This window comes from Falco peregrinus, chromosome 12 (genome assembly GCF_023634155.1).
Source record: "Falco peregrinus isolate bFalPer1 chromosome 12, bFalPer1.pri, whole genome shotgun sequence".
NCBI lineage: Eukaryota > Metazoa > Chordata > Aves > Falconiformes > Falconidae > Falco > Falco peregrinus.
Genome location: NC_073732.1, coordinates 20,403,870 through 20,423,303, shown reverse-complemented (window position 1 = coordinate 20,423,303; position 19,434 = coordinate 20,403,870). Strand labels below are relative to the sequence as shown.

The window sequence follows — 19,434 nt, the reverse complement described above, 5'->3', positions numbered from 1 at the left end:
GTCACTAAGTCACTGCAGGCTATGGGGATCAGACGTGTTATAGTAATGAGGTGGTGATGGTAGACTTGAAACCGTACAGAAACCACAGAGAAAAAAAATAACTTCCCCAAATTCACCATATATCTTAAGTGATAGATGATGAAGAAACTGCCACTCTGCCAGTTCCAGTCTGTTAACAGCAACTATAAGCGTGTAATGAAAACCTAAGTTTTGAGAAATGACCTGCATGTAGGCTGTGGATTGTCATCTTACTCCATGGTAGTATATTCAGAATTTAGCATTCAAAATTATGCTTCTCACATCATTTAAGATGTAAGAACACATGCAAACTCCATGTGCATGTGCAGAAATATGTGTGAAGGGAGTCTCTGACTCTTATAAATGTGCAGTATTATATGCCATGTATGTACCAGGCACTAGATTGTATATGATCATATGTGCAATGTATAGCATGTGCATGGGTAAGAGAGGTACAGTGTAAAGTATATATACACTGTGTGCACATCATCTATTTATTTATTTTAATCACTGTTGTTATTTGCCAAAACATTTTCAGAATCAGTACGTATTTGTGATGCAGATGTAACATACACAGGAATGGAATAGTTATTGCAAACAAGTTTTGTTTATTCGATAGATCCATCTTTAGTGTGTAAAAAAAGTCCCATTCCAAATAAAGTTGCCATCTAAAGAACTGAATATATGAAGGCGTCAAGTGCTAGAGAAAATACTTACAGAATATTACTGGTGCTATCCTTTCTGCTCTTTTTCCCAGGAGAAATGTATCCTATACCATGTGGTCACCTTTCAGTAACGGCATATTCAGCACCGCAGCTACCCATAGCAAAAACATTGCAGTACATGTTGAGGTACTAAATGAGCAGGTCTCGGCTCTCCCATAGCAACCATGAGCAAAACTGGACGGCTGAAAAATCTCCAGTTTTAGGAAGCACATCTAAAGTTCTCCTGTACGTTGCTATACAGCGAAAGGCCTGCCCGCTGTGCAGCCCTGCAGCTCCTCAAGGGCCGCTTTTGTAAACTACAGATTCTTCACGTTAAACTGTGTTTTTTTACTATCGTGTCATGGAGGGGTGGGGGGAGCAACGAGAAAACCCTGCTCTCGGTGTGTCACAAGCGTTTTTCAAGGCCACAGGGTGGTGGGGAGCCTGTCCCCCCTTTCCGAGGGCTCTGTCCCTGCCCGCACGCCGGCGGCACACAGGGATTCTCACGCGCAGCTTTTTGGTTAGAAAAGCCCGAACGCTGTTAAAATGAAACGCGAGGGGAGAACTGCTGGAAAGGGTCATTTGGGAGGCGCTTTTCCCCGGGAAAAAGCGCCAGAGGCAAAGCGGGGGGGCGGCCGGGGAGCGAGCCCGCCCCGTGCCCCCGCGGAGAGGGACGTAGGAGCCGCAGCCTCTCCCGGCTGCGCGGCGCGGGGGCTGCGGGACCGCTCTGCCCGCCGGGCCGGGCCGGACCCCCCCGGCAGCCCCGGGCGCGGTGCGGCGGAGCCAGGCCGCGGGGCTCACCGGGGCGCAGCGGGGCCGCCCGAGCCGCCCTGCGCGTCCCCGTCCGCCTCCGGTCCCGCGTGGCCGGGGCAAGGCGGCGGCTCGGTGCGCCCCGCCGGTGTTACACCTTAACCCCTGCCAGCGGGCCAGCGTGCGGAGCGCGACGTGTCCCGTTGCGGGTTAGCCCGAACTCCTCCGGGAAGATTAACTCGGGGCGGCGGGGAGCGGGTCCGGGGGCGGCTAGAGCCGGGCAGAGGTGGTGGCGGAGCAGCTAGAGCCCGCGGGGACGCAGCGAGGGCAGGAATATCGGCTGGGGGCGAGAAATGCCAGCAGCAGCCTGGCGCTTCCTCTCTCCTTTAAAGCAGGGTCAGTGGTTTGTCCTGGGCAGGAGCCCCACAGTCCAGAAATTCTTTTTTTCCTGGACACAGCTGTGGGGCAGACACCTGGCGCTCAGCCCCTCTGCGGGAAAGCGCGTCTGACAGACACCTTGCTGATCGTTTCTGTTTGGATATGCAACATAGAGATACAGATATATTTCGCAGATTTGGAGTGATCTGTTATTTTATCTATGCACCTGGGTGCAGGTGGTTTTGTTCCGAGTCTAAAATGAATTCTGAAAGCCAAAATATAGGACGTTCATTTCCCCATCCCGTGGGATCGGTCTCGGCACAGAGACTTAAGGGTACCGATGCCCGTGTGGGAGCCCAGCCCTCCCCAGACCAGGGCGAAAAATGCATGTTGAGATGCGAGTTTCTTTTAGAGCCCTTCCAACACTCTTCTTTTCTCCACCACCACCCCACCCACCCCCTCCAGAAAGTCTGAGATATTGCTGCTGAGCGTTAGAAAGTTGCAGCCACCCGGTCCACGCACTGATGATTTCGTTTCTGGTTATCTGCAAAATGAGCTTTAAGCCAATTTCGTGCTTCAGGCTAAAGAGAGGGATTCGTAGTTCCCTCCTAGATGCGTGGCATTCCTGGAATCTCTTTGTCAGCTTGCCGTAGGATGCTGCTGCAATTTGCCTGGAAACTCCAAAATTTTTATACAGCAGTTAAGAACCACATAAAATTTTTGAGCCGTCGGGATGTTTTGTCTGGAAAGAGAAAAAAGATCATCTTTCCTTGATAAGTCGGTATTAAACTATTCAGAGACTGGTTCCCATATAACCCAAAGAACCACCGTAGGCAGCAAAACGCGCATTTCTACTAATACCTTTCCTTCACTGCTCAGAGAAATAAAATACCTCTTCAGGAGAATCGGTACTTTCTTCCCGAGTCTTCCCAGTTCAGGAAAGTTCTTGCACGATTTCCGGAACTTTGGCACGTTTGGATCTTTTATGCCACTTCTTCCCCCCCCCCCCCCCCCCCCCCCGGTATGTAAAGGCAAAATGACAGCAGGTTGCTTGAACTATGTGCGTGGAGGTGAGCTCTATCACTTTCCCTGCGAGCCTTCTCTCGGCGTTCAGCCTGGAAAGAAAAGCCACCCCGGCCCCTAGAGGCACGGGAGGCACGGCCCCCCGGTGCGGAGGCGTGCGGGGCCGGCCGGGAGCGCTGCGGCCAGGCGCTCCGACAGGGACCGGGACAGGGACCGGGACGGGGACCGGGACGCGGCCGCCCCGAGCCGCCCGGGAGAGGCTCCCCGCACCCTCCCCGCCCCGCTCCGGCAGAGCGAGCTGGCGGGAAGATGTTTATCCTGAGATGGAAAATGGGTTGTTGAAAAACAAGCCATGTGCAAATAGTTTAATTTTCCGTTTTGATGCTTATCTTTGTCTACCGAATTTCATCGGAGAGGCTTTAATTGGCGTGTGGGTAATAGTTCCTAAATAATCCCTTATTAGATGACTTCAGACGAATTGTGAACCAATAACGACTTAGACCCAAAAGTGAAAGTAGAATTTGAAGGCGCAGGTCAGTTTTTGTCAAAGGGCTCATTTGAGCATCTTTTAGTTTGCTGAAAAAGCTAATTAAAGAATGTTTGAAGGTTAAAGTCATTATTCCGTGCTGTTGTCGCGCTACAAGTGAGCCGAGTTTTGTGAAAACACAAAGGGCAGAAGTCACAGAGGTGGATTACTGTCAGTCCAGGCTACAGAGGCACAGAGAACTGTGGCATTAATTCCTATAGAAAGGTAGACAAACACAGTCACTGACTAACAACTTTCCCGCAGAGCCCTATTGTCTAAGCACTTTCTTTTGCTTTGGGGCTCTCTTCGAGTTGCCGCAGCCGTAACCAGATGCAAAAGTGGGTACCGGGGAGACTTTCGGGCGCAGAATTCCTGACCTGTGAAACAATTTCCAAGACAAAACCAGCTGTGGGGCTTGGCGTTGCCTTCTAATATGTGTTTCCCCTTTCGGCGGTGCTAATTTATTCATGACTTAGCAAAAAGTTCGCAACGCACGGGAACTCCACTGGAGCCCGCAGCACCCTCGGTGCACGCTGGCTGCCGGTCGCTGCTGCCCGGTGCGCTCCGCGGGCTCGGCCCCGGCGCTGCGGAGGGGCCGGAGCAGGAGCCTGCTCTGCGGGGCCGGCTCGAGGCGCTCCGCAACTTTGCGGGAGGCGGTGCCGCGCAACAGCGGCGCTGCGCGGGAGTTGCGCGCTGCGGAGGGTGCGGGAGCGCACGGCCCCGCCGCGTGCCCGCCCGCTTGGAAATGCCGTGGGCTAATCCCGGTGGCCGGTAGCACCGGGGTGCGCCTTTGTGTGTGCGTGTGCGTGGGCAGCGGGTCGCAGAACACCACACACAAAGATAGGCGCCTGCACCGCACGGCCGGGGCTGCTCAGCCTCGCCTCTCCATCGCACGCTGCCTTCGCCTCAGAGCTGATTTGCCCCGCTCGCTCTCCAAGTCTGGATTTTTAGGTCTGCCTGCGACTACAGATCTCCCCAAATGCAAAGAAACAGATGTTTGGGCTGATTAGGGATGGGGCGCGGGGGGAGGGGAGGACGGATCCCTGCAGCTGCAACTCAAAGAAATATATTGATAAAATATTTCAGTGGTAATAAATACGCAGAGATCAGCTCGACCTTGCGAGGTCTTTATTTTAATTTTTTCCCCCTATATACAAAAATCTTTATCAAACCTCTATTCTATGGCTTCAATAAACAGAACCCATTACCTCACGGCAGCTTTTGTTGGCCTGTATACAAGCGAGAACAAAATGGTTATTCAGGAGAACGCTTTCGATTTTTATTGTGTGTAGTATGCACAAAGAGCAGTGTTATTGTATTAAAAAGAACCATCTGTAGCAGAAACAATGGCATCAAATTATCTTTGAATACCCACTGCAAAAATATAAAGCTTTTTTATTATTCTTCTGCTGTACGGTGGGGGACAGAGAAGTGACTTTTTTGTTGTTGTGGGTGCATTCTTATAACACACACAGAAAAAATCAGCCATTTGGATTTTTTAAGCCATAAACGATTTTTTCCCCTCTTGTTCCAGGGACTGCAGTTAAAAGCCAGGGCTAGGACTTGGAGGATGTGTAGGCAAACGGAAGGAGAGCCGGGGGAAGAAAAACCGAAATGGATTCATTCTCTGTCCTGGATGGAGGAGGAGAGGAGAGGAGAGGAGAAGGGGACGTGCGAGCTTCCTTCAACTGCCTCTGTCCGGTGAAAAGTGCTCAGACCCCCGGGGCTGAGCCGGGCTCAGGAGTCCACGCGGACTTTCGCTTTAAGCTGCCAATCAAACCGCTAACTAGCCACCACCCTGCGCTGGCACCGACATGTAAGTAGCCGCAGCACAACTTTGACATTCACAGTTTTTCCCCCCTCCTCCCCCGTGACCTTTAAAATGATCTGGAAATGTAGCTCCCACCTACGACCCGCCGCTCTGAGCTCCGCAGCGTTAACCTCGGGGACTCGTGTCCGGGTTTGGGCTCGGCTGAAATTGCGCGGTAGCTGATCGCGACCGTACCGCTGGGCAAGAAGCGCTCCCCGTCCGCAGGCTGCCTCTGCCCGCCTGCCCCACTCCCCCGGAGCGCACGGCCCGGGGGAGCTCCGAGCTGCTCCCCCGCCGCTCCGAGGCGTTCCGGACGGGGCTGCTATTTTGGCGTTCCCTCGTGGGGTGAGCCGAGGAGCGGGGGGGCAGCTCCCGGATGCGCAGCGCGCACCCCGCTCGGCGGCAGGCATTAAGCCATCTCGCCGCTCCGAGCGATGCGCTGGCTGTTTCCTTCGCCGGGAGGTGCCTCCGGCGGGGGCGCTCCGCAGGGGCGGCCGGGGCTGTGCGCGGGGTGCGGTGCGGCGGCCCGGGCGGGGGTTACCTGGGCGCGCAGGGGCGCGCAGCGCTGGCGCGGCGCCCGCGGCTGCTGTTCTCTGGCGCCCCCTGTCGGCGGCGCGGCGCGCAGCCTGCAGCCTCCTGCCAGCGAGGTGGCGGCGCTCCCCGCCCGCGCCGCCGGTCCCCAGCCCTCTCCCGCGGAAGAGGAGGCAGGGGAGGGGGGTGTCACCCCGGCGGGGCTCCCCGGGCCCCGAACGCTGAAAATGGGGTTGCGCCGGAGGGGAGACGCAACGCATCGCCGGACAGGGCTCTGGCTGCGCGGGGGGGCCGCGCCCGGAGAAGTTGAGAACAAATCAATACATGTAACTGCCTCGGTCTAACGCTGCCTTCAGATGCACGGCAGTTTGGTGTGGGAAGAGATCGATTTTGACGTTTCGGCTCGTTATAATGCTATTTAAAGGGAAGCTCTTTTTAGTTAGTTAGCAAAGTTGAGGTTGGATTTTCCTCCTCTTTTTTTCCCCCCTCTTTTTTTTTTTTTTTTTTAGGTAAGAATTTGGTAGATAAAGGTTAATCTTGGGCTGAATGATAGAGCTGTGATTGACAAGAGAAAAGGTGTTGAGGGCAGGTCGAGCTGTCTTATTTACAGCCCACTGCTTGCTATAGAGCCTTTGTTAGGACTGGAAAGCTAATTTAGTGCTGATCAAAAGCACCACAGAGTTAAAGGACTGGTAATGACTGCTAATTTCATTTCAGCCTTATACATCCCCAACTGCTGTAATTAAAGACGTGCTATTTAAATACAGGTGAAGAGTTTTTGTAGTAGGGGGAAAGTGGGTAGCCGGTTACAATTTTATTTACGCTTACTATGGTAAAAGACCAACATTTGATTTATGATTTCAGTGGGTTGCTTTTGTGCGGTATTCTGCCTCTCCAGGGCAGGGCTGTGCGGCAGAGGCCGGTCATGTAGAGGCAGAGTGAGGACAACGCGCCGCAAACGAGGGATGCGAGCCCCTATTTAGCGTGGGTTTATTTTATTTTTAATTATTCTCATCAAACGGCAGTCAGGAAACATCGGGAGCGCTAGGGAGAAGGGAGACGGAGGGGCATGTGTCAGCTTTTAAGTGCCTCTGCGGAAGCTCGGGTCCTCATATTATTATTATTTTTAATTAAATTATTTTACCACTCCACGGCTGGTTCGCTGGCTCTGAAACGATATAATTTCACAACCTATGTAACAGTTCCTTTCTGGGAAACATCAAAGGATAAAAGCTCTACATTTTCGTAGTTGGCTAAAATTGATAAAAAAAAAAAAAAAAAAAAAGAAGAAGAAGAATTTAGCCTTTAATCTCTTTTTATCCGCGAAGACTAAAGATCTGTACTCGACCCCGCTAAGCCCCGGGCTCTCCCCCTCTTCCGGGGCCGCGCCGGGCGGGAGGCGGTGCCGAGCGCGGGTGGCGGCGCCCCCTGTCGGCCGCATCGGGGCTCCCTGCTGCCCGCGGGAAACCCGCGGGAGAGGCTGCGCCCGCAATTAGAGCGCGAGCGCGTGCAAGGGATTAAAGGCGAGGGGGAAGCCGGCGCCTGGAAGTGGCTCGGAGTCGCTGGGGGGGCTTTAAAGTAAGCACGGTGAAGCAGGGACAGGCAAGGTGAGCAGATAGCCCAGCCCAGAAATCACAGAAAGGGAAGCCACCTTCAGCTTGTGCTGTTTGCTCTGTGGATAAACAAATGTTAAAAAAAAAAAATAAAATTAAATTAAAACGTCACAGCTTTGTTTCTAAGCAGAGCTTTCCGAAAGCCTGCGTTGTCTAGAAATGTCATTCTGTGTTGCTCTCCCACGCCTAGGCAGAGCAGAGGTGCTGCTGCGGACCGCGCCGCCAGCTTGAGCTCTGCTCGCCAGGCAGCGGGGCATCCTCAAAAGATCAACTTCTTTACTGGCAGCATGAGGCACAAAAGTAAGGATGAATTTCCCCTCGTTCCTAACTTCGGTGTTCCAGTGCTGTCAGTAAACGCCAGCCTTTCAGAAGATTGTGCTTGTGTTTTCCTCCCAAGGTGTCTTAAATAAGTCAGCGTTGACAGGTGTTACTTGTGAGCAGCGTTGAACGTTTCCTTTTCATTAAAGAAAAATTTTCTAAATGGCATGTGTTTAAACCCGAAGCAATAAAGTTGTCTCACCTCCCTCCACCCCCACCCCCCCCCCAAAAAAAACCCAAACGGAGCAAAATAAACACCCCCCCTCCCCCAATTCCTGGAAAAGGAAGAAGCTTTATCTAAAGTGAATGCCTGGAGTGGGTTTTTTCTTCCTCACTGTGGAGACGACAGATTTAAAAGAAACCTGGGTGATATAAAACGATTAGCCAAAATATGTGAACTGCTGCATTGTCACCAACTTTTTAGATAAATTAGCTACTTATTTTGTAGGCATCTGCATAGCTCTGTGTAGTGCATTTAATGGTGGTGTTTGCGAGTTGCGCTGCTACCCAGCACGGTTTATGCGTCTTGCGTGTGAAGAGAAACACTAATGGAAACCAAATTATTTCTGCTAAATTGGGGTTATTTTATAACTCCTGTGGACAGCCTGGATGAAAGTCATAACTCCGCAGTTTTTCTATTAAATGAATCCTATGGTTGTTGGTCTCACAATAAACTTTTCACTTTAGAAATTATATACGAATAGATTTTTATGAAAGATTAGTGTTTGTCGCGCTGAGTATACTTTCTCCATTCCCTCAGTTTGATCTCCGCTTGAGACTCTTAATAAGGCAATTCTGTAGTAAGAGCGCCCAAAATAAAGACATAGCATTTTCTATAAATAATAGCAAGAGCCCCGCACAGATTTCCTGCACAACGGAATTCCCAGATTTCCTTTACTGTTTCTTTAGTTAGCATGCGTTGAGTATATATAACTCTGAAATTAAGCACAAATATACATCTGTATAGATCTGTCAAGCTAGCTATAAACAGAGATATTATATGTCAATTACCACAGGAAACGGAAAAAGTACAGAGCGGTTGGTACACACGGTTTAACGTCAGGAGGCACTTTACAAAAAATTTAGTGACTCCTGCTGAAAGGTGAATGATTAACCCGGTTCTAGGAGAGGGGCTGTTAGTGCTCCCCTTAGAAACAGCAGCCGTGAGGGGGGCTGTAAAGGGGTCGTAAACTCCCCCCCCTAAGGGCAGAAGTTGGCACATAAAATCAAGGGTCCCGAGCGATCGGTTTAACCAAAATGCGGTTTTCCTGGGCTCGGTCCATAACTCAGCTGCCGGGTTTTGTGCTGCGGACGTTACTCAAGGGAGCAAATGCTGTAAATCTGGGATCGGGTCCCAGGCTTGGCAGACAGCTGGCAGCAAGGGAGGGGGGGGTTAGCTCTGTGCTCCTCGTTCATCTCTACTTGGAGGAAAAATGCATTTTTAGTTTATTTATGTCTTTTGGAAGGAAGTTTTGGAAGCCGACATTTCCTACAGCTCTCTCTCGGGCGAGGGAAGGGGAGTCTGGAAGAAACATACCAGAAAAGCAACTTCAGATGCGCATTTCCCTCGTCACCTTTTTTTTTTTCTTCTCCCTCAGCTCCTCCGTGGCACCTGCTGCTCTAAGCACCTGCCCCGCCACAGCTCTGCCCCTGCCCGTCCCGCACCGCAGCCCGCCCAGCCCGGTGGGCACCCCGGGGCCTTTCGCCCACGTTCCTCCGGCCCCACCGGGAGGGCTCCCGCGGGGACACGCGGGGTGCTGGGAGAAGCCGCGCTCACTCGTGATTTCCAGGGTAAAAGGGCTGTGACACCACCCACCCCACCCCCCCCGACACCCCACACACACCCCTGACCCAATCCAGAGGTGCTCCAGATCTTTATGTGCCTGAACCGCTTCCCCTGCCCGCGCTGCTGGCACACGCGTCCGTGGGCCAAGCCTGGGCAGAGGGTGGCGAGGAGGCAGCCCGGGTTCCCTCTGCTGCCCCGGGGGCGCTGCCTGTCCCCCCGCGGCCTGAGGCACCCTCGCCTCCCCCCCGGCCACCCGGGCTTCCTCCAGCAAAAGCTCTTTCAGGTCTTTGGTTGGAGGACAGCGGATAGACACATGGGAAGTGTTGTTATTATTTATAGCACCGTCTCTCTGCTCCGATTAAGCGCCGTCTAAATATGAATTCACAGTATAGACAGCTAGTCTATAATTTGAATTAAAATCCCCCCAACGAGCCCGTCGTTGAAGAATTCTGAAATCACAAGCCTAAGTTGACACAATGAGCCCATGGTGTCAATAAACCATGGGCGAGATGGAGAGATTGTCACTCTAGACCATAACAGTTCTGAAAGTGTCATTACCGTCTGTCCTGTCAATGAGCTCCAAATTAAGGACTATGAGGAACAGCGAGATAAAAGTCACCGTCTTGGCTCCATTATGGGCGATCGTGTCAGTGATCTGAGAATCATTGGAAAGGGCTGCTTTTTTTTTTTTTTTTTGTAATGTACTTTTCAACCCATGCCTCGGGATGCCAGGGTTTGAGGTGCGCTGAGGAAAGAAGCAACCTTGAAGCACCCCAGGCTGTGCCTCAGGCGTTCCCATTGAAACTGCCAGAGTTTCTTTGGGAAACGGTGTGAATTCAATGGAGGAGACGGAATAATTCCATCAAAACTGCGCTGGGGCCAAAGAGGACTTCATTTGATTTGGGCGACACGTGTGATCCCATGAACAGACACTTTTTTAGACCATTATTTTCTTAAGTCAACACAAAGATGGTGAAGGGGAAAGAGGGAAATAAAATAGAAGCCTCAACTTTAGCAAAAGACAGTACATCTCTATTTGAGATAGCCCCTTCCAGGCATTAAGACTTTCAGAAAATGTCCCCAATCTCTCTCTCCTGCGAGCCTGAGCGAGTTAAGGGGACTTATTCAGGAACTGGAAACCTTCAATTCTGGAATTTTGTGCTTTTGTGGGTTTAAGCAAAGCAGTTAGCGTTCTTCAGGAGGGGTTTTGTGTTTAATATACATGAGTTCATTCATCTACAATGGGAAAAGAAAACTCATTTGTTCTTATAAAACTAGGAAGGAAAGATAACTTTAAATAGACTGCCAAAAAGGATCCTGCTCGAGGGAGCTGCCTTCCCGCTAAAGGGCCTACATTCAACTGTAATTTCACCCCGTTATGTTGTGCAGTAATTCCTGAGTTTACCCTCGCCACTGGTGTTTGATTTTCTGATTTATTTTAAGGTCATGTAAGAAAAAGTACGGGCTTCAATTATACTCTCCTCTGGGAAGGAGGTCCGGGGAATGTTATTTCAGATGCAGGGGAAAAATCGTGGAGAGTTTGAGAAGGCTGTTGGCTATTTATGAAGAGTCCTGGAAGCGTGTTTGGACAATCGGCTTCTCCATTTATTGAGAAGCCTTTTGAAAGCGACTTTGAGAGGTGGTGTGTGCGGGTCGGGTTTTCTGCTGTTTATTGTGTCCGTTAAACTAGTCCCAGGATCTAAGCTTTTTTTTATTTTTTTTTTTTAATTTCGCTGCTCGTAGCACTGGAGAAAAGTAGAGCCTGTTCGTTTTCTTCCCTCTCTTTCCTTAACCTCTCCGCGTTTTGTTTTTTAACACCCGAGCCCCCGGCAGCAGCGCGCTCAGTCATGCGGCGGTGGCCGGGAGGGGAGGTGGCAGCGGGGCCGCTCGGAGGGCACGGCGGTGCCGCCGCGGCCAGGCTGGGGCAGAGACCGGCGGCCGGCCGCGCTGCGCCCGCGTCCCCCGCCGTCCCCCGCCGCTCCGGGCCCCGCGGCTCGGAGCAGGCTCGGGCCGTGCGCTGGCCGCCCGGCCGCACGTGTGCTCGCCCTGCGGTTTCATTAGGGAGAAGGAGGATGAAAGGGGAGGCCGGGAGGGACGCGGAGCTCCCTCTGCATTCCCCGGCTTTCAAGGGTCCTTAGAGCCCTTGAATGAAATTACTGGGCGAAATGGGTTCTGGCGGGAGCGGTCGTGACTCGCCCCCCTCGTTGGTTTGTACATGTAATGCCACTTCTGAGAGCGACAATCGGGCTACTTGCTGGACAGGCAGGGACAAAAAGGAGATTAAACCGTTTTAAATAATAATAAAAAATATCCAAAACGTAAGCAGAGTGGATTACACTTGCTCCAGCGTTTCGGTTCCCCGCAGACCCCCTCACAGCCGCCCTCGGGCCTCGCAGAGAGGGTGGCCCGGGCCGGGGCAGCGGCGGAGCCCCGGTGGGGTGCGGGGTGCGGGCCGGGCGCGCCGCCCTCCCTCGCCCCCTCCAAACTTCTCAAGTTCATGTGAGCTCTTCCCTTCCGGGCCCGGCGGTCGTCGGTGGGTCTTGTCCGTCGCTGTGTGAGATATTTATTTGGCTGCAGAAATGTCGCATTTTGCCCACCTCGGGAGCGTGCAGGAGGCTGGGGAAAGGCGGCCCTGGCGGGTCGGGCAGCGGGGCTCCTCCTGCCCTCCTGCCCCGGGCCCGTCCCCACTCGAAGTGTGTTTTTTATTCTAGGGCATTCCAGAAATATCTGACCCAACTTTTCCTCGGGACACTACCGCAAAGTCACCATGTGATATTTGAAATTCCCCAGAGACTGGGGTAGAGTTAGTGCGGCAAAACTTCCCTGGCTAACTTGGGCTCCTGAGCGCTGGGCTGCTACAGCATCAGAGGGGGAAGGAGAAATTTCTTTGTACATTTTCGTCTTCGCACTTTTTTAAACGTAATGAAATTAAAACTTTTGGAGCTCACAGTTGACATTTTGCAGAAAATTGAGTTATCAAGGCAGTAATTATTTCACAGGGAGATAAAACTCTCATAGCCCTAACTGTCAAATAGGGCCCTTTTCAGATTTTAATTACAAAATAAAATTAGTCTGCTCTTCCTCGGAAGGGTTTGTGAGTGGCTAAACAGAGCTTTCCCCAATACTGGTGGTCGTCAAACTCTGCTAATTAGCAATGCTGAGAAATTCCAGTTAACAAGGACATTCTCTGAGTCTCTGCAGGTTCCCTGCCGTTCGCCTTCATTTCCATAAGAAGATTAAGAGTGGAGGGGAACATACTCAAATGCAGATGCAGAAAAGAAGCGTTTTTAACAAGCATCATAATAGTAAGATGCTTGGCTAGTTCTCACCTAATTACTGCAAGTTAAACCTCTATTTGCAGCTAAGGACAAAAAATGGAGCTGCAATCTCCCATCTCCACAAGACTGCTTAATAGTTTGCTTTAGATTGGTTACTAGCAGGTTCAGGAAAAAAAAAATAATATGAAAATGTGTATATTCTTTCCGATACAGTTAACACGATAGGTTGTATCCTTAGGGCTTTTAGAGAAATCGGCGAGTATTAGAACAATAAATACATGAAATCCAAGTAGTTAACATTCATTTTCTTTTTAAGACACTCATAACCTGGAAATAAGAGCGCGTGTACCGCAGAGCCCATCACTGAGAACATTTGCAGACTACTTGTTTAATGTAAGCACTTTTCATTTCCATAAATTATGCCAAAGGCAACGATTTTTTAAATCCACTCAGATTAAACCGTCCCTCCGCAGGCCTTCCTTCCAACGTGGCTATATTCTTCCAGAGAGTGGTGGTATTATTGTCATTAATACAGAAAATCAGGGACTATTTAATCTTTTTTTTATTTTATAGCTAGCATCCCGGTCTGCCTTTGCTCCCGGCCGTGCATGTGTGTGTATTACACACTCCCAACCAAGCACACCTCCATACCCAAAGGAAAGGCAGAAATGCCCCAAAAGAGCCATTGCCCTCCCCTTATTTTCTGTGGTGCATTGTTATGTATATATGCCAGATAATTAATAGTTTTAATTATAGATGCCATAAACTAAAATAGCTCTGTAAATACCCGCCATGGCACAATCGCTAGGCATTTCCCATTCCTTATATCGCACGATAGAGGCAGTCAGGAAGGGGCCAGGCCCTGAAGGGCCTGCAGCGTGCACAGGGCCACCCCACGCACCTCCTGCAGCTACAGCTCGAGCAGAAATAGCACCCTGCCTCTGCACCACCAGCCCTCGGTTCTCAGTGTATTATGATGAACAAGCACCACCGCCACCCACCCATCCCCCCGTTTTTTTAAAAAAAGTTGATTATCCCTAAGGGTTTTTTTGGGGGGGAGAAAGAACATTATCAACTGCAGACCAAAGGGAGAACAATAAGAAAGTAAACAGCCGCCGTGCCCTCAGGAGTGTCTGGACAATCAGAATCCGTTTATATCCCACATCGCGTAATTTGCACCTATTTTTCGATGGTTTAACCTATCACTTATCTACGACTTATATATACATTTTCGAATTAAACACATTAAACCCGATAGGATTTATTTGCATAATCCACACACAGGAAAAAAGATGCGTTCTTGTTCGTTGGCGGGGTTTTATTATTATTATTTAGATTGGGTGTAATTGCTTGGTCCCTTCCCCCCCGCCCCGGCTCCCCGTCCCTCTCCCGGCTCCCGGAGGTGCCTCCCCGCCCGGGGCGCGACCGGGCCGGCAGGGGGCGCCCCAGTGCCGCGGCTGAGCCCGGGCTCTGCCCCGGCCCCCCCGCCCGCTCCGCGCCGCTCCGCGCCCGCCGAGCCCGCCCGCGCCCCGGCCCCCTGCGTGGCGCTGCCCCGCCGCCCCTCACCCCCTCGGGCGGGTCGGGGGAGGGCGATGGCACCGCCAGGCGGAGCGGCCCCGGCGGGGCGGGGGCGGCGCACAGCGGAGCGGGCACCGCGGGCGCGGCGGTGCGTGTGGAGCGAGGCCGGCCAGCGGCTCCCCCCTCCCGCTCCGCGGCCTCCCTCCCCTCCTTCCTTTGTCGCCAAGTGCGTTTTAGCAACAAAGGTCCCAACAAGAGAGTGGAAGTAAACTTAGCCGGGGCTTTGTGCGGCCCGTGTAGTGACAACAAGAGAAACAAAACTACCTATTTGTAGCGGCCGGCCGCGCTCCCCCTCGCGTCGCCCGCACAATGGGCGCGGGGCAGCGTTACACCGCGGGCAGCGCTCCCGAGGGGGTCCCCGCCCCGCTTTGTGTTCGGCAAGGGTGGCATCTAGGGGACCCGTGTGTGCACTGGACACCCCCATCCCCCGGGGCCGGAGGCTGGAGGGAAGGGCTCCGTTGTGTGCCGCGGCCGGAGCGGAGCAGGGCCCGGGGGACGGCTGGAAAAGGGCGCAGCCGCTCCCCGCGCTGTGTGGTGCGAACGCGGCTCCCCGGCGGCGGCGGGCAGCGGGAGCGGCGCGGCGCCGGGCCCACCCGCGGGCTGCGCTTCCGCGGGGACCCCCGCCCGCGGCGGCCGGCTGCCGGCGTGCGGGGCCGAGCTGGGCCGGCACTGCACACGCAGGGCCCCGCGCAGCCGGGAGGACCCTCCGTCCCGAGGGGGACTGGCAAAGGGGGGGGGGGGGGGGGGGGGGGCGCGGGGAAGCCGTTCCCGCTCCGCTCCCCCCATGGCTTCTCCCAGCCCAAGCCAACACCAACTTTAAAAAAAAAAAAAAAAACAACAAAAAAACCCCAAAAAAAACCCCCACCACGTAGCAACAATGCTGTTTACCCACTTCCTCCAAAAGGCGTGTGTGACCTGTTGCTGGAAGGGGCGATACAAAGGCTTCCCAGTGGCTGCCTGGGCCGCCTCCGGGCCCGCCTCCCCGCCGCGCCGTCCCGGCGGCTCCCAGCCCCCGCCCCGTTTCATGCAAAACCAGGGGTAGAGACTTGTCCTCAGTGGCGGAGCCGCCGCGCGCTGATTGGCCGGGGCGAACACATTTATTCCCTGACAAGCCCCCATCACATGGATGGTTGTCTATTAACTTGTTCAAAAAAGTATCAGGAGTTGTCAAGGCAGAGAGAGAGAGTGTGTGTGTTTGCAAAAGGGGGTAAAGTAGTTTGCTGGCTCTTTAAGACTGAGGTGGAGAGAGAGAGAGAGAGAGCGCGGCAGGCAGAGAAAAGGGAAAAAGGAGGAAGAAGAAGTTTTTAAAAATCAAGGCTCCGGCGGTAATAATAGCAGTTATTAGCATTATTAATCCATCAGCGAAGAGGAAGATCCTGATCTTGATCCAAGTGTGGTTTTGGGGAGTCCCCCTCCCCCCTTTCCTACCCCTCCCTAGGAAAAAAAAAAAAAAAAAAAAAAGGTCCGGCTCGGGACTTCGCTGCGGCTGCTCCTCGCTTCTCTGCTCAAGGCTGGTTCCAGGCAAAAGTAGTTTGAATGTACAACATGATGGAAACCGAGCTGAAACCTCCCGCCCCTCAGCAAACTTCGGGGGGAGGCACGGGCAACTCCAACTCGGCCGCGAACAACCAGAAGAACAGCCCGGACCGGGTCAAGCGCCCGATGAACGCGTTCATGGTGTGGTCCCGCGGGCAGCGGCGGAAAATGGCCCAGGAGAACCCCAAGATGCACAACTCCGAGATCAGCAAGCGGCTCGGGGCGGAGTGGAAACTTTTATCCGAGGCGGAAAAGAGACCCTTCATTGACGAAGCCAAGCGGCTCAGAGCTCTGCACATGAAGGAGCACCCGGATTATAAATACCGACCCCGGAGGAAAACCAAGACCCTCATGAAGAAGGATAAGTACACGTTGCCAGGGGGCTTACTGGCACCGGGCACCAATACCATGACGACTGGGGTAGGGGTTGGGGCCACCTTGGGAGCTGGGGTGAACCAGAGGATGGACAGTTACGCGCACATGAACGGCTGGACCAACGGAGGCTATGGGATGATGCAAGAGCAGCTCGGCTACCCGCAGCACCCGGGTTTAAACGCGCACAACGCGGCGCAGATGCAGCCCATGCACCGCTACGACGTGAGCGCCCTGCAGTACAACTCCATGACCAGCTCGCAGACTTACATGAACGGATCGCCTACCTACAGCATGTCTTACTCCCAGCAAGGGACCCCGGGCATGGCCCTGGGCTCCATGGGCTCGGTGGTCAAGACGGAATCCAGCTCCAGTCCCCCCGTAGTCACTTCCTCGTCTCATTCAAGGGCTCCTTGCCAAGCTGGGGACCTTCGGGACATGATCAGCATGTATCTACCAGGTGCTGAAGTACCAGAACCAGCTGCCCCAAGCAGACTTCATATGTCCCAACACTACCAGAGTGCACCTGTTCCTGGCACAGCCATTAATGGCACACTCCCTCTATCGCATATGTAAGACAAAGGGGCTGGGGGAGGGGGGGGGGCGGGGGGGGGGGGGAAGGAAAACTAAACTAAACAAACAAACAACAACAAAAACTTTTATTAGAAATTCTGGACTTTTTTTTTTTTTGGACTATTTTTGTACAGAGAAAACGCGGGGCGGGGGGGGTGGGGGGTGGGAGGCAGAAATTAAATCGACAAGGAACTTGTATAGATCTCGGAGGGGAAGCAACTACACAAAACTTTTAAAAAGTTCTAGTGAAAACGGTAGGAACTTTGCAGAAAGTTTGCAAAAGTCTTTACCAATAATATTTAGAGCTAGACTCAAAGAGCGAAGAGGAAAATGTTTTAATATTTGCAGGCAACTTTTGTACAGTATTTATCAAAAGAAACATGGCAATCAGAATGTCCATTGGAAATACAGAGAAAAGGAAAAAAAACCTAAACTCGCGAATTTGCCAATTATTTTTTAAAAACAGAGTCTACTTGGAGCATTGTGGATTTGGCAGCTGAATTTATTGCAGCTGCGGGAGGAAGGGAAATTATTTTACAGCATTTGGACATTTAAATTGTTTTAGAAATTGTACAAAAGACAAAAAAGGTAGGATGAGTACTTGCGAACCATGGGCTTGGTTTGCTGTAAAAGGGCAAACGTTTAGATTGTACTAAATTTTTTTTTTTTTACTTCTTGTTAAAAAGCAAAAATTGCCATGCAGGTTCACACGCCGTTTGTTAATTTATAATAACTTTTTGTTTCCAGACTTCATCCTGTTCAAAGAAAAGGAAAAAAAAAAAAAAGAAAAAAATACCAACCTGAAATTACTGTGTTTGAAATATTTTCTTATGGTTTGTAATATTTCTGTAAATTTATTGTGATGATATTTTAAGTTCTTTTTTTTTCCTCTCATTTTCCGTAGTTGTATTTTAAAGATTCGGCTCTGTATTATTTGAAATCAGTCTGCCGACAGTCCATGTATATATTTGAACTAATACCATCCTTATAACAGGTACATATTCAAGTTAAGTTTTTACTCCATTATGCACAGTTTGAGATAAATAAATTTTTGACATATGGACACTGAAGTTCCGCTTGAGTCTTGGATTTATTTTTGTAACGCAAGGTGTTTTTTAAATAATTCATGCAGTAGAAGGTATCATCGTAGCTGGCCGAGTACGATAAATAATGCAGCGATATATGTAACGCAGGACTATTTTTTTGTATGTATATATAGAGAGAAGGACGGATAGCTCTGGTGGAACAGCTGCCCGTGCCTCCTGCCGGGGGACGGGGACGCGGTGCCGGACGCCGGTTCCCAGCTCCCTGCCCCCCCGGGGGCGGCGGGCAGGGGGCTCGGCCGCGGCCGCCTGTGCCCACTTGTTGCCCGCGGCGGGGCCGCGCGGGGGCTGGCTGGGCGCAGGAGCGGGGCCCGGCCCGGGCACGGCGGCCGGGCGCCGGGTTTGCCTATGCAGATAATGTCTTCTTCTCTTTTCCCGACGGTGCCTTCCCCCGCCGGGGCACGCAGGAGGGCAGCCGGCCTTCCGTGGCTGGGAACCGTCAGCGGCCAGCCCGGCGGCTGCGGCTGCGGCGCGGCGCTGGCAGGGGGCTGAGCTCTCCCCGCTCCCTTTGTTCGGGACTTCCCAAACTTTCCTCTCCTGGCTTCTGGGCAGCGCAGGAGGAGGCGAGAGGTGGGGGTGGGGGTGGGCTTGGCCGGGCAAAGGTAAGAAACAGCAAAAAGCGAACAAACAAACAAAACCCGTCGAATACCAGAGGCTTTCACGCTTTGTCACAGCTCTTTCTTGAATCCTATTTCTTAAATTGCCAGCGCGGTGTAGCCCCGTTTCGGACACTCTCTGCAGCCGGTCACAAACCCCACAGAGAAGCGGTGGCGCCCGCCAAATAGGAGGAGAGATCCGCCATCCGTGCCAGGTAGAGTTTTACTTTGTACAGTCGCGACCGCAGCGGCCGAGGAGCGGGCACGGCGCTGCTGCGCGCTCCGGCCGCGGGCCGCGTTCCGGCCGGCCGCAGGACCCATCGCCCCCGGGCCGGGCCCGGGCAGGGGTCGGCGGGCAGCAGAGCTGAGCAACCCCTGCGACAGCCCCTGGTCCTCCCCTTGGAGCCCCAACGTTTATTCGGTGCTGCTAACGCGGCCTCCGGTTTCCCTTGGGAAACGCGCGTGAGGGAGATGCTAATAATAATAATAACTGGGGAAAGAAGAAAAGGGGTGTGAAACGGGGGGCACTGTGATTGCAGACTGGTCGTGTCTTCTGCTAATGGCGTGTCGTGCATGGCAAGGAAAGGATGTGATGGTTGGCTTGGGCAAGGCACAAAGTGGACACTCTGGAATGGGGGCAAGTGTTGCTCAGCTTTTCTCTCTAGTATTTCTTTGTCGGTCACTGGATTTCGCTTTAGCTCAGGGAGGAAGAAGGCAGAAAAAGAACACCCACCCCCCCCCCAAAAAAAAAGTTACCTGCCTGGTTGTGGCTTTTATTTGGTAGTGCTATTTCCTAAGCTCAGCCCTGGCCTCCATCCTTGGAGCCTGGTGTCCAGATGAAAACTAACCATGCCAGAGTAGGAGATGTGGAGTTTTGCTCGCTGCCTTGTTTTGTAGTTCAGCTCCCTTTGTCCCTTTTATTTTTACACTGTCGCAGTACT

The 19,434-nt window shown here is 52.5% G+C and overlaps 1 protein-coding gene and 1 long non-coding RNA gene across 7 annotated transcripts in view; both read left to right on the top strand.

Annotated features, from left to right (window-relative positions):
* LOC129785401 (uncharacterized) overlaps window positions 1–19,434 on the top strand; it is a 266,771-nt gene that overhangs the window by 213,240 nt on the left and 34,097 nt on the right. For all 6 annotated transcript variants that reach the window (XR_008749459.1, XR_008749462.1, XR_008749463.1 and 3 more), the window contains one exon: window positions 4,934–5,215. This is a non-coding gene — a long non-coding RNA (uncharacterized LOC129785401). The remainder of the gene's footprint in view (window positions 1–4,933; window positions 5,216–19,434) is intronic.
* SOX2 (SRY-box transcription factor 2) lies at window positions 15,287–16,944 on the top strand. The gene has a single exon (XM_027780407.2). It carries the CDS (start codon window positions 15,850–15,852, stop codon window positions 16,795–16,797), a length of 948 nt encoding a protein of 315 aa, XP_027636208.2. The 5' UTR covers window positions 15,287–15,849; the 3' UTR covers window positions 16,798–16,944.

Coding starts and splice junctions, on each gene's coding strand:
- SOX2 (XM_027780407.2), top strand. CDS start 15,850: ATGTACAACATGATGGAAACCGAGCTGAAACCTCCCGCCCCTCAGCAA.